The 23,828-nt window shown below is 53.3% G+C and overlaps 1 protein-coding gene across 1 annotated transcript in view; it reads left to right on the top strand.

Moving 5' to 3' along the window:
- Positions 1-23,828, top strand: part of LOC139010326 (ras and Rab interactor 3-like) — a 108,668-nt gene that overhangs the window by 49,979 nt on the left and 34,861 nt on the right. Inside the window, 2 exon segments of the mRNA XM_070414614.1 lie at positions 15,891-15,963; positions 21,865-21,956. Of these exon segments, the coding sequence (XP_070270715.1) occupies positions 15,891-15,963; positions 21,865-21,956 (165 nt within the window).

Raw genomic sequence — 23,828 nt, 5'->3', positions numbered from 1 at the left:
ACCAAGATTACTCTACCCAGAAAAGCTATCATTTAGAATCAAAGGACATATAAAGAGCTTCACAGACAAGAAAAAACTAAAGGAGTTCATCACTATCAGACCAGTATTTCATAAAATGTTAAAGGGTTTTCTTTAAGAAGAAGGGAGAAAAAAAGGTAAAAAAAAAATATGAACAATAAAATGGCAATAAATACATATCTATCAACAACTGAATCTAAAAAAAAACCAGAATAAATGAACAAGCAGAACAGAAACAGACTCATAGATACAGAGAACATTTTGATGGTTGCCTGATGGGAAGGGGGGCGGGGGGCGGGGGGGGGGCGGTGAAAATGGTGAAGGGATTAAGAAGTACAAATTGGTGGTTACAGAACAGTCATGGGGATGTAAAGTACAGCACAGGGAACATAGTCAATAATATCCTGAAAACTATGTATGGTGTCAGGTGAGTATGAGATTTACCCCTTAGTGTGTTATGTAATGTCTAATCACTGGGGTGTACACCTGAAACTAATATAATAAAAAATGCCTGGAAGGATAAAGGCCCACACAGAGAAGGTGCTGTTCTTCATTTACTTGACCTCAGGCACCTGGATTGTAAAGCCTCGCCACCGCCAAGCAAAATACAGGATGCTCAGTGCCCAGGGAGCCCACCCGGCCTCCTGGGAAGTCCTGTTATTACGCCTGTCCCATCAACTTCTCCTTTCTGCCCAAACTACTTAAAGAAGCAGTCAGAGGTGAGGCCTTCTGGAAAGTTCTGTAGAAATGGACTGGTATCTTTGCAGCTCTTTGTATCCATCGCTGTCCTTTGTGTCCTTATCTGTCGAGAATCAATGATTAGTCTGTGCTGCTTTGATCAGCAGTCCTGATCCTGTTACATACCTTTTGTTGTACTTGTGGCTGTCTTGGCCTTGGTTTGCACAGTGGAAATTTTTAGGGAACTTGCCAGGCAAAACTTCCCCTGCTGGGATGTTCCTTTCATGTAGTCGTTGTTGCCAGCCCAGGCTGCCCTGAGCAGCCCCCAGGGCAGACCCAGTTCCCCAATAACTAGGCCTTACCCAAGCCATTCTATCCAGCCTTCCCCAGTTATTGGGGACCCACTGTGTACCAGGCACGGGTGGCTTCCATAGAATCTGTCCCTCTGGTCCTCACCACAGCCCTAGGAAGCAGGTGCCAGGACCCCCATTTTAGCTGAGGAAATTGTGCCCAAGGAGGGAACTGGGGTTGAACTGGGGCTGTTAACTCCACTTTCACCTGGGCCAGGTGCTTTCTTAGCTGGTCTTGCATGGCCCTTATGCACGTGGCTGTCCAAGTCAGGGGAGGTGGAGGACGCCAGAGAGGGAGGTAGAGCAGTGATCAAATACACCGAAGAACTCCAGACTTACTCTAGCATCAGAGGCCTAAGCTAAGGTTACACCCCAGGGCTCGATGTGCATTGCAAAGAACCAGAGCTGGACAGAGAGGTGGCAGACAGGGACTGGATGGCTTCAACAGGTGAGGGGAGGTCTCGAGAGTCAGTGAGGTCACCTGAGCTTCAGGTCTCTTAATGATTCTGGCTCTCTTGTCGTTGTTGTTGTCATCAGTATAACAGATGTCCCCCCATCCTCCCCTTTTTCCCACCACCACACAACCCCCGCCCCACCCTGGTCTTCCCCCACTATTGTCTGCGTCCATGGGTTATGCATATATGCATATATGATCTTTGGTGAGTCTCTTCTACTCCCCTCCCCACTGATCTCTGTTATTCTGTTCCATGCATCCATGCCTCTCGACCTATTCCGTTCATCAGTTTATTTGGTTGATTAGATTCCACATTTAAGTGAGATCATGTGATGTTTGTCTTTCTCTAACTGGCTTATTTCGCTTAGCATCGTAGTCTCCAGGTCCTTCCATGCTGTCGAAAAGGGTGATGGTTCTTGCTCTTAAGGACCATCTCAAAGTGGACTTGTCTCTGAGCTGTGGCTTTGGTGGCATCCCGGAGCTGGCTCGTTTCAGCCCGTGAGAGTCCATTGTGCCCCTCTCTCCCCCCGTCAGCCTGGCAGGAGTATTTCCATTATGGAAATTGACAAATGCTGTAAATCGGGGCTTTCTCTCTGGAGAGCCTGTTGCTAACCATGTCCCAGCACCCACTGCTGCTTCCTCGTCTGTACAGTGGACAGTAACGCCCATTTTATGGAACCATTAGGAGGTGACGCATGGGTGAGCGTTTTGCAAACTAAAGCATGATGTGTGTGTAGAGATGATGTAGGTATTCATATGGTATTATAATTTTTACCTGAAAAGGTATATCTTTGGGAAAAGGGGGGCTGTGTCTTTGCAGGAACATGAAATAAATTGGAATCAGGGAGAGGTATGACAGGTGTAGTGTAGGCCCCTAGAGAAATCGTGGGATGACATTTGAGTCCTAGATAGAAACACTATCCTGTGGCAGATAAAAGTGGCTGTACTTTCCCTGACACTCTTCCCACCAGGAGCTGAAGGCTGTGGCCCCTCCCCTTGAATCTGGGTGGCCTGGGACTGCTGTGGCCAATGGAATAAGGTGAAATGATACTATGCCAGGTCTGTGTGCACCTTTTAGGAGAACTGGCAGCCTCTGCTTGGGCTCTGGGAGCCCGAGTTGCCATGTAAGAAGGCCAGTGATGGAGTGACCACCGGGAGAGGCTCCAACACTATAGAGAGAGGGAGGGAGTCCCAAGGGGGCCCGGCTGAGGCTAGTCTTCTGCTGTCCTGCCAAGGCGCCGGGTGAAGGCTCTGGACCCTGTGGACTAGAACAGCCCCCACCTGAATACCACCCAGCGACCGAGTCAGTGCCACGAGGAGCAGAAGAGCCTCCCGGCTGAGCTCCGCGGGGGCTTCTGAGACTCAGGGGCTTCTGAGACTCGGCGCCTGGCGTGTGGGGTGGGTCATCCTGTGCTGTGGCGGCTGTCATGCGCACTGTGGGATATTTAGCAGCATCCCTGGCCTCTGCCCACTAGTGTCACCCTCTCCCCCAGATGTGACAACCTAAAACAGGGGTCCTCAAGCTTTTTAAACAGGGGGCCAGTTCACTGTCCCTCAGACCGTTGGAGGGCCGGACTATAGTTTAAAAAAAAACTATGAACAAATTCCTATGCACACGGCACATACCTTATTTTGAAGTAAAAAAACAAAACGGGAACAAATACAATATTTGTATTTGCATGTGGCCCGCGGGCCGTAGTTTGAGGACCCCTGGCCTAAAATATCTCCACACTCCCAGCTGTGCCCTGGGGGCAAATGTGCTCCTGGGTGAGAGCATCACTCAGTGCTCTGCCGTCCAGTGTGGCAGCCACGCGCCGCACGGGGCTGTGGAACCCTGGCGATGTGGTGAGTCTGAATGGAGGTGTGCTGTTAGTGTAAAAAACACCAGATTTGAACACTGAGTGTGAGAAAAGGAACATAAAGCGCCTCATTATGTTTATGGTTCGTTGAAGTGATAATATTTTGGATATCTCGGGTTAAATAGAATATATGATGGAGATTAATGTCACCTATTTTCTGTTTACTGTTTCTGATGTGACTGTGAGAACACTGAACGTTGCACGTGGAGCCCTCGTCGTATTTCCACTGGGCGGCAGGGCCTAGAGAACGGCAGCCTGTGTGCTGGGTGCAAGCATGGACCGCGGAGTCAGGCTTGCTCACAGTCACGTCCTGGCATCATTGCTCCCCAGCTCTGTGACGGATAGAAAGCCACTTAACCTGCCTGTCTCACAGCTCATAAGTGGCGGTTACTTGCTTCTAGACCTCAGATCGAAGTTCCCAGACCCTGGGGTGGGACAAACTTTGTAAGATCCTGACATTGAAGATGGGTTGTTTTCTAGGTTATTATGGAACCCAATTCTGGGTTTTTCTTTTTTTAATATATTTTTATTGATTTCAGAGAGCAAGGGAGAGGAAGAGAGAGATAGAAACATCCATGATAAGAGAATCATTGATTGGCTGCCTCCTACACGCCCCACACGGGGGATCGAGCCCGCAACCCTGGGCATGTGCCCTGACCGGGAATCGAACCGTGATCTCCTGGTTCCGAGGTGGATGCTCAACCATGGAGCCATGCAGGCTCGATGGGTCCTCCTCGGGCACTCAGAGCTGTTCTCACCATCAGGAGGTGCCCTGGGCCACCTCCCTTTCCTGTTTCTGCTCCGGAGAGAGCAAAGTGCTTCTTCATGCCAGTACAGGCAAAGGCACCTCCTCGCCCTGCAGTGTGAGCGGAGGGACTGGCTGTCAGTTCCCTGTGGGTAGTTCAGTGCCCCCATAGGACTGGCCTGGCCGGTGGGGATGAATGGCAGGCCCCTGCTCGGCGTCTCCTCCTCTGCCCTCCCCAGGTTCTTCCCCCAACACCTTCCTGTCTCCTTGCGCTTTGTTTAGTCTCTCCTGACACTTGGCAATTCACACATCTGTCTAATACCTCCCCTTCTGTTTGGCATCGGAACCTATAAATAGTTCCCAGGCAGAGTCCTGTCTGCTTGTGGCAGTTTATTCTGTCCTGTTCCTGGACTCAGTCCTCATCTCTGCATCGCTAAATATGGAAGCGGGGAGAGAGGGAGAGGGAGAGGGAGAGGGAGAGGGAGAGGGAGAGGGAGAGAGAGAGAGAGAGAGAGAGAGAGAGAGAGAGAGAGGGAGGCTTTCATGACAGCTGGGACAGGGTGGTGGCAGCTGCTGCAGATGTGACTGCCAACCTGGGGTCAGACCGGTGCTTGCGACAGCACCGAGGCCGTGAGGCATGTGGTGTGTCCAGGCAGGTCCTGGGACGGTGGGAAGAAGGCAGGCCTGGCCCCTGCTCTCTGAGAGCTTCATTCAGGGCCAGCGGTGGGCCTGTGAGCGCATTGGGATGGGGTGAGTCATGCTCTCTGGTGGGGTGAGCCCAGCGCCGGGGCCTGAGAGAGGGTCCGGGAGTTCTGCCCGGGAGGGCTTCTCCGAGGGGAGCACGGGGCCTGCCCAGTGACGGGGGAGATGTGTGGGAAGATGGGAGGCGTCTCTTTTAGCCAAACAGTGAGGCAGGGACAGGATGAGAGCAACCCAGGGTGAGGCACGGGGACTCCCTCCCTTCATCCCACACCTCCTCTCCTGTTCAAAGGCCACCCCCCGGCCATGACTGTGGGTCTAGGGCCAGTTACTTAACCTCTCTGAGCCTCCATTTCCTTGCCTGTAATTGAGGATAATGGATGATTGGAAATATAGAGACTGGTACACAGTGGACATGATAAATGGCAGATGATATTATGATTACTATTAGTGTTGTTATTAAAGCTTGACAGCAGTAACCCACCACCGTTCATCACGAGGCTCAGAGCCCATGCTGGGGAGCTGGGAGGAGGGGAATGCAGCAGTCGGAATCTAGATTCCAGAGAGACCAGGGTCAAACTCTGGGAAGCGCCCAGACTCACACTCTCTCACCGCACAATGACACACCTTCTCTGCGCCTCAGTTTCCCCATCTGTGCAGTGGGGGAGGCTGGACCACAGGGGTCTCTCGGGCCCTTTGGTTCTGCTTTCGGTGGTTCCCCGTCCACCGGGAGGGGCATTTGGTGTGGGTGGGTCTCCAGTCTGAGCAAACTCGGAGTGTGGCGCGGAACTCAGTAAAAAGCCATTGCTGCCTTCTTCATCCTGAGATTTTTAAGATGCAATCAAGAGGCAACTGCGCTTCATGCCAACCACGGCCGGCAAGATGGCCATGACTCATGCCCAGGGCTGCCGTGGACGGCTGCGCGGCCATGCTGCCCAGAGAGCCTGGGAGGGGAGCTGAGTGTGGGGGTGACACCCAGCTGGGGTTCCACTTGTCAGGTTGTGCGTTTCCGTGCCGGGCAGCCGTCCTCTGGACCAGAGGCACCCCTCTGCTCCTTGGCCAAACCTGCAACAGGGCGCTGGCAGCACTAGAAGCGGCTCCCTGCTTGGACCCCTGGCCAGGGCGGCCAGGTCCTCCCTGTGCCTTTCCCACCTGCACAGGAGGTCCTGCAGCTGGTCCCGCCCCGCGGCCTGTGGTTGGGGGAGGAGACGGGCAGGGGGCGGGACTTCAGGGCTGGAGGGGGGCGGGCCTTTACAGAATTAGGCTCCGCAGGCTGGTAGCACAGTGAGGGCTGCAGGGCCAGCCAGGGAGGCAGGGGCCCAGGTGCCCACCTGGCCAGTCCGTCAGTGACAGCCCGGGAGAGAGAGGGGGCTGATCCCAGCACATTTCCAAGTCGGCGTTCTCTCCCCGCTCCCTGAACCCTAACTCGCCCCCTGCCCTTTACTCCCCCCCCCACCACCCACCTCCCCCACCCCCCACCCCCCCACCCCCCGCCCCCAGCCCTTCCAGACCTCGGTTATCTTTTCACTCGGAGCCTCTGAGCAAGGAGGTGGAGGGTCCGGAGGCCTCGGTCACCCTTATCCTCACCTGCAGGCAGAGGAAGCAGGTGGCAGAGTCCAGGTCTTTGATCTCAGGGCATGTGATGGGCGGAGCCGGCAGCCGCCCCTGGTCAGTCCTGTCCAGGCTTGGGCTTTGCCCGGAGCAGGAACAAGTCCGTGGGCCGGTCCTTGTGTGGCTGCCCAGAGAACACAGGAGACCTGCTGCCCGGCGTGGGGCCCGTGGGTTTCTCGTGTCTCCTGGCACGGTCTGCCGTGGGTGGGAACCAGCGATGGCCGAAGCCCGAGTCTAGCGGCACCTCCTTCAGGCCCCTGGGTGGGGCAGCGGCACTGCAGCAGCATCGCCAAGCAGGTGGGAGCCAGAGGGGGGGGGGGGGGCGGGAGGGAGGGCGGGGATGTCCTGGAACTATGGGGTCCCGGGGTCGGGCTCCGGAGAGACTGCTGGTCTCCCCACTTTACTCCTGGGAACAGGGGAAGTAGTTTTCATCTGTTACAGAACGTGGGGCCTTTGGCGAGGCCTGATGGTAGTAGAGACAGTCCTCCTTCCGTCCCAGCCACAGACTGTCCAGGTGTAGTTCCCATGGCAACTGTGGTGTTGCCGGACAGCAGTGGGTCCTGCGCAGAAAAAGGCCACTGTCACCTTCCAAGCCGGTCGGGCCCTGCCTGTCTCCGGTCTGCAGGTGCCCCTCCTCCTGCTCCCAGCTGGGAACCACTCCCTGGCCTCCAGTCTGCGCTCCTGGCATCTCCTGGCAGGGACTCAGCTTGGTCAGCTAGTACCCCTTGTACAGAGGCAGATCGGAATCCAGTAGGCTCAGTCTTCCAGCCCATTCTGGGTGCCAGGTTTCAGGGGGGCGGGCTCGGCGGTGTCACATAAGGCTTTGGCTCAGGGCCACTTCCGGGGCCCACCAAATCCCCACCCCACCCACCCCCCGCCAGCCAGGCGTGATGGCCTTTTCTCTCCAAAGGTGAGCCCTCTGACTGCCCACATGGGGTCCTTCCTGGGACCCTCTGCGGACATGGTCCTCCTGGGGCAGTTCTCACCCACCCAGGGCTCACTCCGTAAATGGGCACCTTGAGGCCTCGTTACATGCCAGGTTTCCTCTTAGATGAAATCAACTCATGCCTCTCCCACCCCCACCAAGCACATTTTCAATCATGAAAAGAGTGTGAGCAGGCCCAGCCGGCGTGGCTCAGTGGTTGAGCATCGACCTATGAGGTCACGGTTGGATTCCCGGTCAGGGCACATGCCCAGGTTGCAGGCTCAATCCCCAGTAGGGGGCGTGCAGGAGGCAGCCAATCAATGATTCTCTCTCATCATTGATGTTTCTATCTCTCTCTCCCTCTCCCTTCCTCTCTGAAATCAATAAAAATATATTTTTTAAAAAGCGAGTGAGCCAGCTGTTTGAATCTCCGGCCCTCAGGAAGGCGTTCAGACAGTCCCGCGGCCAGGCTGTTGGCAAGGTCCCTGTCACCCTTCAAACTGCGAGGCTTCCTCTCACTTTCTGCGTCCATTTCCCCTTTCTTTCTACAGACCATGAAAACAATAAATATTTGTCAGTGAGTGATAACACAATGAAAATGTTTTAGCTAAAGAGTAACTCTGACCCAGCCCTTCCAAGGGGACTCAAAACTGGAGATTTATGAAGAACTGCCGTGTTTCATCTCTGGGGTTAACAAGGCCGTCTGCTAACAGGAACTGGGCTTATGTTTCTCAGTCAGCGTTCACGTGGCCATCTTAGTGACCCTTGGCAAGGTGTAGCCTCACTCCACGTTTTTGTGTACGGATCTGTTCCTCCTCGAAGCCGAGGGTCAGGCTCGGGTGAAGAAACGTTCGTCCTTCATTTCAGCGAAGGCAGGGCTGACCCATTCTCTGCTCAGCGTGAACGTGATGTGGAAAGGTTTTCATTTGTCACATTCACTCGCCTCAGTCCCTGGGAGTTTGTGGTCATTAAAACCAGGCCTGTCTCCAGTTTACCTTTGCACCATCCATGAAGAAAGTGTCTGTTAAGGGAATTAAGTGTCAAGATTGCAGAGGGACTTTGGCCTAGATTATGGTAATAACTGGCTACAGGCCCATTAAGCAGTAATTATAACAATAGATGCTGCCAGCTACAAATAAGAGGTGACTGTTAATTATAACAGGTTGGAGATACCCCTGTCAATCAGTTATACAACACCAGGTGAGTGCTTACTATTTTGCAAACAAACTTGGACAGCATTTATTTTTTCATCCTTTTTTTTTTTTAATCCTCGCCTAAGGATGTGCTTTTATTGATTTGAGAGAGAGAGAGAAACTTCAATGTAAGAAACATCAATCAGCCCTAACCGGTTTGGTTCAATGGATAGAGTGTTGACCTGTGAACTAAAGGGTCCTGGGTTCAATTCCGGTCAAGGGCACAATACCTTGGTTGCAAGCTTGATCCCTTGCCCTAGTCAGAGCGCATGCAGGCAGCAACCAATTCATTTGTCTCTGTCACATCGATGTTTCTCTCTGTCTCTCCCCCTCCCTTCCACTCTCTCTAAAAATCAATGGGAAAATATCCTCAGGTGAGAATTAGAAAAAAAAGAAAGAAAGATTGATTGGTTGCCTCCCATATGTGCCCCAGCCAGGGATTGAACCCACAACCTAGGTATGTGCCCTGACTGGGAATCGAATCTGCAGCCTTTTGGTGTATGGAATGACACTCTAACCGACCCAGCCACCTAGCCAGGGCCATTTTTTTTTTTTTTTTCATTCTTAAAAATAGATGTTTGAAAGACCTTATGAAAAGTATGAAAAGGCAAATTACAGACTGGGAGAAAATAATATTTGCAAATCACACAACTGACAAAGGCCTCGTCTTAGAATAAAAACTCTCCAAACTCAACATTAAAGACAAGTAACCCAATTTAAAGTGGGGAACCGATCTGAATAAACTTATCTCCAGAGACTATACACAAATGGCCTGTTAGCACATGCAAAGACATTCAACATCACTAATAATTAGGCAAATGCGAAGCAAAACCACCGAGAGCTATCACCTCCCGCCCACAGGGAAGGCTGCGCTAAAAAAGACAAGTGTTGACAAGGATGTGGAGAAATTGGAACCCTCAGACATTGCTGGTGGAAACAAAGTGAAGCAGCAACTTTGAAAACAGTTTAGTAATTGGTAGGTTTTTTTGGGGGGGGGGAGGGGGAGGGGTTGCAAATTTAATTATTTTTTATTTTCAATTACAGTTTACATGCATCATTATATTAGTTTCAGGCGTACACCCCAGTGACCAGACGTTGCATAACTTACTAAGCGATCACCCCAATAAATCCCACACCCATCCAGCACCACACCTGGTTATTAGAATATTATTGACTGTGTTCCCCATGCTGTGCTTTACACCCCACGACAGTTCTGTAACAACCAATTGTACTTCTTAATCCCTTCACCTTTTTTGCATTTCTCCCCAACGCCCCTCCCATCCACCAACCAGCAAAAAGTTCTCTGTACCTATGCGTTTGTTTCTGTTCTCCTTGTTCATTTTGTTTTTTAAATTCAATTGTTGATAGATATGTATTTATTGGCATTTTATTGTTCATATTTTTTATCTTCTTCTTCTTAAAGAAGACTAACATTTCATGTAATACTGGGTTGGCAGTGATGAACTCCTGTAGCTTTTTTTTTCCTTTGGTCTATTTTGGAAGCTCTATATGTCCATCAATTCTAAATGAGAGCTTCACAAGATAGAGTAATCTTGGTTGTAGGTCTTTGCTTTTCACCATTTTGAATATTTTTTTTTAAATATATTTTATTGATTTTTTACAGAGAGGAAGGGAGAGAGCTAGAGAGTTAGAAACATCGATGAGAGAGAAACATCGATCAGCTGCCTCCTGCACATCTCCCACTGGGGATGTGCCCGCAACCCAGGCACATGCCCTTGACCGGAATCGAACCTGGGACCCTTCAGTCCGAAGGCCGACGCTCTATCCTGAGCCAAACCGGTTTCGGCAACCATTTTGAATATTTCTTGCCACTCCCTTCTGGCCTGCAAAGATTCTTTTGAGAAATCAGCTGACAGTCCTATGGCCACTCCCTTGTAGGTAATGAACTACTTTCCTCTTGCTGCTTTTAAGGTCTATCTTTGCCTTTAACCTTTTACATTTTAATTGTGTTGTGTCTTGGGGTGGGCCTCTTTGGGTTCATCTTCTTTGGGACTCTTTGAGCTTCCTGGACTTATATGTCTTTTTCCTTCACCAAGTTAGGGAAGTTTTTCGTTATAACTTTTTCAAATAGGTTTTCAATGTCTTGCTCTCTCTCTCCTCCTTCCAGCACTCTCATGATGTGAATGTTGGTTCACTTGAAGTTGTCCCAGAGGCTCCTTACACTATCCTCCCCCCTCTTTTTTTGGGGGGGGGAGGGTGTTCTGTTTGGGTGTTTTTGCTTCCACATATTCCAAATTGATTATTTGATTCTCGGCTTCACCTACTCTACTGCTGATTACCTGTAAATTATTCTTTATTTCAGTTAGTGTAGCCTTCATTTCCAACTGGTTCTTTTCCATTTTTATGCTGTTGAGGTCCTCAAGTTTGGTCGTTCTTAAACATGTAGTTGCCAGATGATCCAGCAATGCCACTCCTAATATATATCCAAGAGAAATGAAAACATATGTCCACATAAAAACTTGTATACAGATTTCATCCACTTTTTGACTACTTGTCAAAAAGTGGATTCAACTGTATACTAGGTTAAATGCTTTCCATTAATTTGCCTCAACAACAACCTATGATGAAAATACTATTGTTGTCACCATTTAAAGATGAGAAAATCAAAGCACAAAAAGATAAATAAAATGACTAAGCCGAGGGCACACACATCCAGGGTCTCCTTTTGGGACGGTGAACATGTTCCACAATTGATTATGGTGATGGTTGCACAACTCTGTGAATATGGTAAGACCATTGATTATTGATTGTGCACTTTAAATTGGTGAATTGTATGGTATGTGAATATCTTAATGTAGTGATTTAAAAAAAAACCTCAACATTAAAAAAGTACCCAATTAGAAAATTGGCAAACGATATATATAGACACTTCACCAGAGGGTAGATATACAGATAACAAATAACCACATGAAAAGAAGGTCAACATCTTTGTTTCCAAAAATCCAAATCAGAGAAATGCAAATCAAAACCATCTTGAGATGTCACTCTACACCGACTGGAATGGCTACAATAAAGAACAGTGGCAACGAATCGGCAGGCACGGGAGACGCTGGACCCTGCGTGCATTGCTGGCCACTCACGAGAGCAGTCTGGCGGTTCCTTGGACGGACTTACCGTATGACCCAGCAATAGCACTCCTGGGCTTAGATCCCAGAGAAAGGAAAGTCTATTTTCTTTTTAAATATATTTTTTATTACTGACAGTATTACAGATGTCGCCCAGAAAGCATATTTTCATGCAGACACTTGTACACAAATGTCCATAGTAGCTCTCTGCATAATAACTCAAAACTGGAAACTCCCCAGATGTCCTTCAGCGGGTATCTAGTCAAGCAAAGAATGCTCCATCCAAACCATGGGCGCTGACTCAGCACTAAAGAGGAGCGGGCGATTGGTTCAGCCAGCGACCTGGAGGACCCTCGAGGAAATCATGCTGAGTGAAGAAAGCCAGTGTCAAGGCTGGATACTGTGTGACTCCACTTATAAGACATTCGTGAAATAACATCACCATAGAGATGGAGAACAGATTGGTGGTTGCCAGGGGTCCGGGGTAAGCGGAGAGTGGCTGTGGCTCTAAGCGGGGAGCACAGGGAGCCTTGCAATGATGGTGCAGTGACATATCTTGGTTGTGGTGGTGATTTCAGACAGCTACACACGGGATGCAATTCATAGCATGGTACCAGCATGCACACGCACACGCATACACACGTACACACACATGCACCCCTGTAAAATTGGGTGAAGGGTGCCCAGGACCTCCCTGTACATCTCTGCAACTTCTTATGACTCTTCTAAGTATTTTCAAATAAAGCACTTTGTAAATAAATAAGTAAATAAGCATTGGAGAGCCGGCACCATGCTCAGCACCATGCCTGGGTCTGGGCAACCGTGAAGATCAGAAGATACACACGCAGCTCCTGTCCTTGGCAGTTCATTTGGACGATTGAGTGATTAAATGGAACTTCCCCCCCCCCCCTTTTTTTAAAGATCTACTAGCTTTCCATTCTTTGTGGATATCTCTCTTTTTCTAAATATATTTTTATTGATTTCCGAGAGAAAGGGAGAGGGAGAGAGAGATAAAACATCAATGATGAGAGAGAATCATCGATCGGCTGCCTCCTGCATGCCCCCCATTGGGGACCGAGCCCACAACCCAGGCATGTGCCCTGACCAGGAATTGAACCATGACCTCCTGGTTCATAGGTCGACACTCAGCCACTGAGCCACGCCAGTCAGGCTGTGCATATCTCATTTTGACACTGGGGTTGTGAATGCTGGGAGCCATTCTGGCGTGTGTGGGCCTGGCATCTGCACCCTGTCCCCACTCAGCCTTGACGGGGAGTCATAGGTGAAAGCTTTCCTTTTCTCTAAGTGGAGGCAAAGTTCTGTTGTTGTCGCCTGTGGTCATATCGGGAAATGCTGGATGCTGCTGGCTGGTACCCATTCTCTCCTCACCCTTTGAAAGAGAAATAGCCAGAGAGGGTCTGGCGTGTTCCCACCAGGGTTTCCGCTGAGGGACCCTGGGGCTGCACACAGTGGAGGGGTTGCTGCCCGTGCTTTTCAAAGGTGGCCGCTGGCACTGGCATCTGTATTGGGAGGAGCCGCTGGCCGGGTCCCTGCGTGAGCTGCTGCCCAGGGCAGAGTGGGTGCTGGACTCGCCCACGGCTCTTTAGAAGCTGGCTGGGGGGCAGGAGCATGTGTTAGGGGTACACAGTGGGTGGATGGGCCTGTCAGCTGTGCCCTGCAGGGCTGTGAGCGGTCCTATAGCAGCAGGAGCTGAGAGGACGCCGGAAGCCAGTCGGCTCTAGAGACACGTTTACAGAGAACAGTAGGAAATTAGAGAACCAGGTAGAGAGTCCTGGCAGTTTCTCTGCTTACAGAACTCATAGATGCTCATTATAAAAATCCTAGAAAATCTTACTGCGGGCAGTGAAATTGTCCACTCGGCGAGCGTTTTTCTTGGTTTAATAATGGCTTTATTGAGACGTATTCCTGTCATGCATCCTGTACCATAAGTTTACCCATTTCAGGCAACTCTGCTGGAAGCTGAGGGAGGCTCACCCTGGGACCCAGCCTGGCCCTGGCGTGCAGGGGCTCCCGGGGGCCTCGGGGTGAGGGGAAGCAGTTCCCACCGTCAGGACCGGGCAGACGTGGGCAGCTGGCTGGGGCTGGGGCTGGAGCTGGGGCAGAAGAGGTCACCAGAAACAAACGAGCGCCTTGACCCTTGCGTGTGATTTTGAAACTCGACAGCGTTAACAGTAGGAAGGTGACTGGTGCTATGTCGAGAACTGTGCTCTGTCCTCCGCTACAAAAGTGAATGCGCCCTGTCCCTGCCCTCGAGGACCTGGCCAGCACGCAGACGGTCGGGAAGACGTCTGAAAGAAGTGCGGCTTTATGTACAGTGCCAGCAGGCAAAGGTTTCATCTGTGTCGGCCAAGGTCAGACCAGGTCCCCACAGCGAAGGAAAGCTTCTCATTGTTGAGCACGTCCCGCGTAGGAGGCGGGGCTTTCTGCGTGGGTCACCACCACCCCCTGCTGTGAGGGGCTCCTGCTTCATGTTCTCCTTTTACAGGTGAAATGGTCTCTAGCTCTTGTGGCTGCAGGTCTTTGGGCACCGGGTGCTGCAGCGAGTAGGCGCTGTACCCAATGCCAGCACCAGATGGCGCCGTGGGCCGCCCCGCCGCTATCACTTCACAGAGGGTGCAGGCTCCATGGAGTGTTTCTCAGACTCCAGTCATTTGTAGGCGTCTTCAGAGCACCTCCCATGCTATCACCTACTGCATGTCTTTCTTTAAACTCCCTTTTAACCTTCTTATGTCTGTCCTAATGGGAAACCATGACCTCTCTGCCATAAATAGATGATGAATGCAAACGTTTTTTAAAAAGCATGTTAACTGTTTAGAACATGGAAAGAAGGCGAATATAAAGCTGAAGCTATTAGAACAGCCCGTGTTGGTCCATGTGTCACCCAGAACCACCTCGCAGACCACCAGTGCAAGGAACGCTGTCCTAGGCTATGAAAACGGGCCGCCGGCCAGTGTCACCTGGATGCACGGGGGGTTCAGGGTCGGAGGGTGGAAGAACTGAGGTGCTGGGAAGGGAAGGGATGTACCCAGAGTCACCCTGTTGGTCCTAGGGTCAGAGCCCGGCCTGGGACCGGGACCTGCCTTCCCTCCATCACACAGCTGCTAGAAGGCCCTCAGGAAATTGGAACTGAGGGGTGATGCACACATGTTTCTCGGCCCTTCTGATGCCCTAGAAAGTGCAGTGGGGGGTCCCCAGCACAGGGAGCCCCTCTGTTGGGCAAATGAGTCCTGAGTGAGAGTCAGGAGTCGTGGGTGTGGAGGGCGCTAAGAGCGCTGGGGAGCATCCACTCAGCGTCCCTGGGCCCTTGCCTGCCGTCCAGAGCAGGGTGTGGCATTGTGCCACATCCTCTGGTCACTGCACCCGCAGCTTCGGGCACTGGTGCCACATCCTGGCACCCAGTCTCTCCAAGGAGCCACACCCACCCTGGGGTGGGATCTTGGGCAAATGCCTTGGTCCCTCTCCCTTGTCAGAGCTGGAAAAACGTCAGGGTCAGCCTCGCCCTTGGGTTGCCATGCAGGCACGTCAAGTGAGGTCCTACCAGGTCCTCTTGGGTGGAGGGCCAGTGGCCCCAGGTCAGCACCCTGGACCGATGAACCTCCCGGAGGCCAACACAGACCTGGACGGCTTTCTCCCGCTGTCCCCTCCGCCCTCAGAGTTGCCAGGTTGAGGTGACCCTGATCAGTTAAACGTTTCACTCTGCTTTCATTCTGGAGGCTTCTGTGTTATTGTGCCCAAAAAGGTGTGTATTCGTTCAGGTAATCACCACCCCAAATCTCAGTGGATTAACACCATAGAACAGTGATTTTCAACCAGTGTGCTGCAAGAATTTTTAAGACATGCAATACCTGACTGTTTAGTCAGGGGCACCGATTTCTTCCCCCGCCCCCCCCCCCCCCCCCCCCAGATTGACAAATCAAAAAATGACAACAGCCAATACAACAATAGCCGTCTGGTGTGAAGGAATCCATCGCATACCTTTTGTTGGTCAGATAGGCAAAAAAATAAATACTTTCGGTGTGCTGCAGAATTTCTGTAATTAGTCTGTGTGCCCTGAAGTGAGAAAGGTTGAACATCGCCGCCACAGAAGTTCATATCTCACTCCCCTCTGGTCCCGAGGGTAGCTGATGAACATGTGGCCGCAGCAGGCCAGGCCCTGCAATAATGAACTCGATAGACACCTCCCCCCGCCCCCAGGGACCCTCCCTCCCTCTGACCGGGACACTCATCCGGGCCTCTGTCATCTCTCCTCAGTATTGTACCTGGAAGGCTCGGTTCTTGTGTTTGAGGACATCTTCAGACTGATCGCGTTCTACTGTGTCAGTAGGTGAGTACCCCTGGCCCCACAGGAGGGCGTCTGGTGGCAACAGATGGCCATACAACACTGGGTGAGGGCGGGGAGTCCCAGGGAAGCCCCCGAGGGAAGGGTGCAGCCCACAGGATGCAGAGGAGGGGGACAGTCCCAGGCTTTGCCCTGGTAACCCTGGAGGGTGGTGCTTCCTTAGATCTGCCAGTAAGGACCCCCCCTCACCACCACCTGCTCCCCGGCTCACTGCCTGTCACCTTAGCATCCCTTGTTCCGGCCTCCAGGGCAGCTGGGGGTCCTGGGTGGACCTGGTGCACCCCATTAGGCTTAGAAGAAGAACTTCCTGTAGGGGCGGCAGGAAGGGCTGGTACCCTCCTCGGGAGGGAGCTTGTGATTGCTGAGCAGCTGCAGGGTGGAGCGGGTGTCTGGTAACCACCCTCAGAGCTGCTCTATTTATTCAGAACTGGTTGCAGGTCAAAAGGAATTTAAAAATACATTTGGGCCCTGACCGGTTTGGCTCAGTGGATAGAGCATCAGCCTGCGGACTGAAGGGTCCCAGGTTCGATTCCGGTCAAGGGCATGTACCGTGGTTGTGGGCACATCCCCAGTGGGAGGTGTGCGGGAGGCAGCTGATCGGTGTTTCTCTCTCATCAATGTTTCTAACTCTCTATCCCTTTCCTTTCCTCTCTGTGAAAAATTAATAAAATATATTTAAAAATACATTTGGGTGTCAGAAGCCGCTGGCTTAAGCTACCATGTCTTGGCTAAAACTGGCTAGAGGCTGGGTAGGATGTCTCGGGATCCGGAGCTCCAGGCCCACTTCTCCCTCCTTCAAAGACACCATCCTTGCTGGTGGAAACCGCACCCAGCCCAGAACACCCCCTGCCACCTGCCACCTGCCAGGACCCTCCGGGCCCCGATGGGCAGAAACGCTGGTGCTGGTACTGACAGCTGCTAAGAGCTGCTGCCTGCCGAGCACTTTCCTGGTGCCCAGCACTGAGCTCTGACAACCGATATCCTTGTCAATCTTGCAAACAATACACGAGGCCGTGCTCTTGTTATTCCCATTTTATAGATGAGAAAACTAAGACTGAGAGAAGTAACTTGCTCCAGGTCACACAGCTGTTAAATGGCAGAGTGGAGATGCAAAATAGATAAAGCGCCCTGGCGGGGGCGCTCAGTGGTTAGAGCATTGGTCCACGCACCGATTCCCAGTCATGGGCATGTACTGGGTTGCAAGTTTGATCCCCAGCCCTCCAGTCTGGCATGTGTGGGAGGCAACCAATAGATATCTCTTTCATATCGATGTTTCTCTCTTTCTCTCTCTCTTTCTCTCTCTCTCTTCCTCTCTCTCTCTCTCTCTCTCTGTCACTGTCTCTGTCTCTCTCTCCCCCACCTTCCCTCCCTTCTACTCTCTCTAAAAATCAATGGAAAAAATATCCTTGGCTGAGGATTAACAACAACAAAAATCTGTATATATAAAAGCCTAAGATGCAAAGTGTCTCCTCTGGAGTTCCACCAGCCGGAGGTTCGATCACTCGCTATGACTGTGCTGACCACCGTGGGGCAGTGCGGAACGAAGGAAGGCCCCGGCCGGCAGCTGGCAGCCGCTAGGGACCCCACTGGTGCATGAATTTCATGTGCTGGGCCTCTAGTAATTAGATAAAACCCCAAGGTCTGCTACGCACATCCTGCAGTGATTCCGATGACCTAGCGCCGTGGTCGGCAAACTGCAGCTCTTTGGCCCCTTGAGTGTGGCCACGAAGTTTCAATCGTACTGTACATGCACGCTCGCACGTGGTATTTTATGGAAGAGCCACACTCAAGGGGCCGCAGTTTGCCGACCACTGACCTAGCGTGTCCCTCCAGGCCCACAAGACAAAGCCTCAGAGGCCCTGCCCTTGTGAACGATGACGTGTCAGTCTCTGCGGGAGATAGGCCTTTCCTGTGATGAGACGTTCTCACCTTAGTGGAAGGCTTGGCACATTCCAGGTGCTTTGATGAATGAATGAAAGAATGAATGATGGCAGTCGCAGAGCCCAGCACTTGAGCTGGTTACTTCATCTCTCTGAGTCTCAACTCCGTGTGGGAATAATGCTCATGAGAGAGATGCTGGAGGGGGAATGGGATAGAGACAGCACGCTGCCCGACACCCAGTAGGTGCTCTGGTTCTGTTTTCAGGGACTGTTGGATGGGGGAACCCGAGGGCTGGGGCAGCCCCTAGAGGGAGAGGGTGGAAGCAGGGGCTATGGGGGAGATGCCAGGGCTCTATCCTGAGCAGCAGGAGGTGAACACACTTGACCGCATCTGAAGCAGTTACTACGCGGCAGATCTCGGCTGAGCCCTAGCAAGCATGTCAAACTCACAGCCGGCCACCAGGGCATGCGGCCCGCCAGCTGCGAGTTTGACATCCTTGCTACAGGGTCCATGAGGTCTGGTCCTCTGCACACCCTGGGCAGGAGTCTGTAGCCACGTGAAGAGGGTGCAGTGAACCAAAATGAGGAAGGAAGGGAGGAGCCCCTGGGCCTGCCCTCTCGAGGAGGTGTCCAGGCACCAAGGGTTGTGACTAAGCTGCCATCTTCCTGCCACCTGGAGGAAGAGGCCGGCAGGGCCTCTCGGCCTTTGAAGAAAGAGCTGTTATCACTGCCTGGAGCTGGGGCCCCTGCCCCCTCAGCCAGGAGCCACCTGGTGAGCAGGGCGAGGCCCTGAGAGGTGTCCATGGCCTGCGCTCCCAGGAGGAGGAGGAAACACAGGCGCAGCCTCCGGTCCCGGTCGGGGCCGTGCGGTCCCTATGCCCCAGCTCGTTGGATTCACAAAACGGCCCCGTTAGCAGGCATGGTGCCCCCCTGTCACACGGGAAATGGAAACGACACCCTGCAGGGAATGCAGCCAGGGTTCGAGCTGGGCCCGTGGATTCTAAAGTTCAGGATGGCTTTTTTCTGTCTTTCTCTCTCTCTAAAAAAAAAAAAAAAAAGTCACCAAAATGAATTCATGCTCTTCCCTCTATAGTGGTCGACTTTCAAAACCACAAGTCACCCAGGATGTGTGAGGAGATGGAGCTCAGGGTGCCGTGGGCATCTAGGGGGTTCAGATATTGTTCTTCTAGGCCGGGTCTGACATCTTAGAAGTGCTCCCCGGGTCACCCCCAAATTGTTCAGCACCTAGCGAGGTGCCCAGACCCTCCGGGGGAGGAGAAACTAGCCTGTGCCTAGGAGTGAGTGCGAAAATGTACGTGGTGTGTGATGCTTTCCCACCTGGGACCACAGCCAGGGGGAGGCGTGGAGAAAACAGAAAGATGTGCTCTTTGTCCAGCTCCCTGGCACAGCTCCTGGAGCCCTGGGGTCTCCCTGGTGGTGGGGTGGCTCTCCTGGTTCACCATGAGCCCCTGTCAACCACTCCTGAGTTTATTCTGAGCTGACACAGGTGGGGGCCCTCGATCACCTCAGGATGGGGCTGACCCCCAGAACCCCCGAGGTGAGAGGGCCGGAGCTCTCAGCCCCACCCATCCACCTCCCAGATGGACTCCCAGGTGCTGGGAGGGCGTTGGGTCTAGGGAGGTGTGGACGCTCCCTGCCCCTCCCTCTACCCCCTGGCGGTGCACCTCTTCCATCGGGCTGTTCCTTTATAACAAACCGGTAAACGTAAGTGAAGTGTTTCCCCGAGTTCTCAGAGCCGTTCCAGCAAATTGTCGAGCCTGAGGACGGGGTCACGGGAGCCCCTGGTTTCTAGCCGGTCGGAAGTCCAGGCGGCCTGGGATTCGCAGAGGGCACCCGGACTGGGGGCAGAGTGGGGGACCGTGTCCTTAACCTGTGGGGTCTGCACTAACTCCAGAACTGCATTACCTTGGGGGACACCCCCCTAGTGTTGGTGGCTTGGTTGGTAATGTCAGAAGACACCCAGAGGGGTCGTCAAATCAATTGAGTGGATCATGACTGGCTCTTTCAAAAATATATATGTTTTTATTGATGAGAGAGAGAGAAACATCGATGTGAGAAACATCGATTGTCCACCTCCCACACGCCCCCTCCTGGGGATCAAGCCCCCATTCTGGGCATGTGCCCTGACCTGCAAAGCTCAACCAGCTGAGCCACACCGGCCAGGGCACGACTGGCTGTTTTGTTTTGTTTTTTGATGAAAAATTAAACTAGACTAGAAAATACCAGAGTGTGTCTCATGTGGCTGGACTAAGTCTCATGCTACACTTCTTTTAGGAGTGTGTGTGTGTGTGTGTGTGTGTGTACACACTGCCCCATGATGCCAGATGTGTTCCTTGCTGGCAGTCATAATCCAAAAAGTTTGAAAAACATCAGCTAGAACAGAGGCCTCCACGGAGGGGCGTTGGCGCCCTAGGAGGTACACAAGCTGACCCACCAGAGTGTGGGGGGGGGGGGGGGGGGCGGGGGGGGGGAGGGTAGGACACTTGTTCTAAAACTCTCATTTTGAAATTTTCTCTTCGTGAATGCTTTTCAGTGGTCTTAGTTTATAAGGAAGTATAGACATACATACATAAGGAGAGCTGCTTAACTTTTATTTTTATTGGCCCCCCCCCCTTGCTTTGGGGGATGTGATTCCCACCCAAGGCGGTGTCCAGAGAGCTGTAAAAAATGTGGGTTCCTGGCCCATCCCCAGACCTAACCCTGGGCACCCCTGGGCATGGATCTGGAATATGCATTTTTAGTAGCTCCCCTAGGCCAGTGGTCGGCAAACTCATTAGTCAACAGAGCCAAATATCAACAGTACAATGACTGAAATTTCTTTTGAGAGCCAAATTGTTTTAACTGAAACTATATAGGTACGTACATTGTTATTAACTTAATTAGGGTACTCCTAAGGCTTAGGAAGAGCCACACTCAAGGGGCCAAAGAGCCACATGTGGCTCTCGAGCCGCAGTTTGCCGACCACGGCCCTAGGGGATTTAATGCCAAATTAATTATTTAACACAAAGGCATTAATGCCTACCCACAGGGTTGGAATTGGGGTTTGGGGAGAAGGTGGCTAGAGCTGGAAAGAGCGGGGGAGGTGTCAGGGTCAGGCTGTGATGGGCCTTGAATGCCAGGCTGAAGTGTAGAATTGGGACCGTCCATCCTGGGGCCCCTCCCCCTCCGGCCCCTTGAAACAGCCCTGGGAGAGAACTCAGGAGGCCCAGGGCTTAGCACACTCTGCCTTCAACCTGTTGTATGGCCTGGGCATATTCCTTTTCCTCTCTGGGCCTCAGTTTCCCTATCTGCACAATAAAGGGGGAGAGTGTCTGAGTCCCTGTCAGGAGATCTCTGGGGAAATCCCTGAATACTTCCCCGTTCAGACCAAAGGCAGCAGATTGAGCTGTCTGACTATGCGTTGTCAGGGATGTCTGACTGCACTCACCAAGGAAACCTGGCTGTGTGTTCACTGGGGGTGTCTGACTGTGCGCTCACTGGAGAAGCCTGACTGTGTGCTCACTGGAGGATGTCTGGGTGCTCACTGGAGAAGCCTGACTGTGTGCTCACTGAGGGATGTCTGGGTGCTCACTGGAGAAGCGAGACTGTGTGCTTGCTCGCTGCCCCTCTGTGTGGAGCAGTGAGGGTCAGAGGGCAGAGAGGGGTGGGTCGTTGGCTTTACCCAGCGTAGAGGCTTCCTGGGAAGCTCCCTGGGCTCCCAGGCAGAAAAAGTGGGGGAAGCTGTGCCCTCTCCCCACTCCCATGGGGGGTCTCCCACTTCTCAGGGTCCATCGTGCTGGCCCGGGGCCTGGACCTGCCTGGATGCTCCGTCAGCCTCGGGGCTGTGCCCTCCACCCCAGGGGTTTCCCGTCTGTGTGGAGGCCCCAGCAGCCAGCGGGGCTGCTGGGGTTTCTCCTCTATGGGCTCTGGGTGCAGGGGCTGTGGGGGTGAGAATGGACACACAGGTCCCTCCCAGACATGACCTTGACCCCTCTTGTTCCCACAGAGATTTACTGCCCTTCACGCTGAGGCTGCCGCAGGCCATCCTTGAGGCCAGCAGCTTCACAGACCTCAAGACCATCGCCAACCTGGGCCTGGGTAAGTCCGCCCCGAGGGCCGGGGAAGGGGGGGCTCGAGGAAACGGGGCCCCAGGACTGCCCCTGCTGACCACTGTGCAGAGAGGTGACCCCTCCGCTGAGACCCAGGCTGGATCCTGAGTCCCGGCTCCCAGGGGACCCACACTGCCCAGGCTGCTGAGCCCAACAGCAGGGAGAGCCTCCAGGCTTCATAGAGGTGCCTTTTAGCAGCTACCCAGGGGACCTGCGGGGCCGGGCTGGTCAGGGCCACCGATGGTCAGGCGTGGCTCTGGGAGAGGCTAAACCAAATGCCAAGGTCCTTCCCAACGGTGGCCAGAGAGGGGGGACCAGCCGCCACCACAGCCCTGGTCCCAGCCCCATCCTTGTCAGAGGAAGAGCAGCACGAACATGACCGTGAACTAAAGCGTGTGCCCCATCTGGCCTGCCCCCGCCAACTGACCCTGCGCCTTTCCCTTCTGACCTTCGGAGGGATGAAGAGGGAGAGGGAAGGCAGGAGGAGAAAAGACAAGCGTGTTTCTGACCCTAGCCCTCCCGCATAATAGTGAGATCTCACATCTACGGGCCCTTCCCATGGGCCAGGCCTTGCTGAGGCTCTGACCGGGCCGCACCGTGCTGGCCCCCAGCCGCCTCTGCGGGCTGGGACCCCCGGGCAGAGAGACCTGGTCACATCAGTGAACCAGCAGTGAATCGCTGGGCCTTTATCAAGACTGAGCCACACACAGGACAGCACAGCACGCGGCTGCGCTCGGCGCCTGGAGAGAGCGGCGCCCTATTCCCAGAGCTGGGCCCCTGGGGGCAGCGGTGACCGAGCGGCCAGGACCCGGTCGTAGAGGAAGTTGGGGGCACACGTGGGGTCAGAGCACACCGGTTCCCAGGCCAGGCTGCAGCCCGCCATCCAGAGGGGCCTCTGGGCAGCCGTGCGTGCGACGCCACAAGAAGCTCAGGGGCCCCATGAGGAAGTAGAGTCCTCCAGGCCGGGGGCGTCGACCTCCAAGGAGCCCTGACTGCATCATAACCTCAGACTCCTCAGATCTTCGAGCAGCCCCAGAAAGTGGGTTCTGTGATTGTCACCCCCACTTCATGGCAGAGGAAACTGAGGCCCGGGAGCTTGAGCGGCGTGTCCGGTGTCACACCATCTGTTCAGCTGCAGCACCGCCCCTAACGCTTCACCCCACTCTCCTGGGTCTGATGTACCCCGTTTAGAAACTTTAGGGCCAGTTCTCAGTTGCTGTTGGGGATAAATACTGATCTCACCCCCAGATCATGGCCGTTTTGGCCCCTGACCCTCCCAGAAGTTTGAATGTGGAGCGGGTGACAGTTTTGAAATTCACACAGTCCCTGAGGTCTGCAGCGGCATGAATGACCTCTCCTTGCGACACACCCAGCACTGTCTTGGGTAACCCTGTGTCCCTTGTAGAGATAGGAAATCTAGTGTTAGCACAGAGCCGTGTCGGGGGCCTGGGAGGGATGAGCAAATTGGGATGAGCACCCAGGGCTTTCCGACTCCCAGCCCAGCTCTCCACCGCCCCTCGGCCCCCCTCATGACCTTCTCGGTGTCTTTCCATGAGCAGTCAGTGGCCAGTGTGGGGCCAGTTGGCAGGGGAGGAAGACGGGAGGGTGACCTGTGAGAGGAGGGGTGCTGTGCTGCAGCCCTTGGCCCCCCGTGGGGTTCAGGCGGGCATCCCTGGGACACTCCTTTCTGGACTGGACAAGCCCTTCTGTCGAGGAGAGCTTGACCGCGGCTGCGATGCAGTGAGGGAGAGAGGTTGTCATCTGGGGAACCCGTGGCAGTTCAGACCCGTCTGTCAGCATTTACGTCCCTGAGAAGGGGATTCACGTGAAACACCTGGGGACTCGGCAGCTGAGGAAGCAG

Source organism: Myotis yumanensis, unplaced genomic scaffold (genome assembly GCF_028538775.1).
Source record: "Myotis yumanensis isolate MYYU_CA2020_CCGP unplaced genomic scaffold, mMyoYum1.0.hap1 SCAF_1, whole genome shotgun sequence".
Classification (NCBI taxonomy): domain Eukaryota; kingdom Metazoa; phylum Chordata; class Mammalia; order Chiroptera; family Vespertilionidae; genus Myotis; species Myotis yumanensis.
This window is presented reverse-complemented; position numbering and strand designations above follow the sequence as displayed.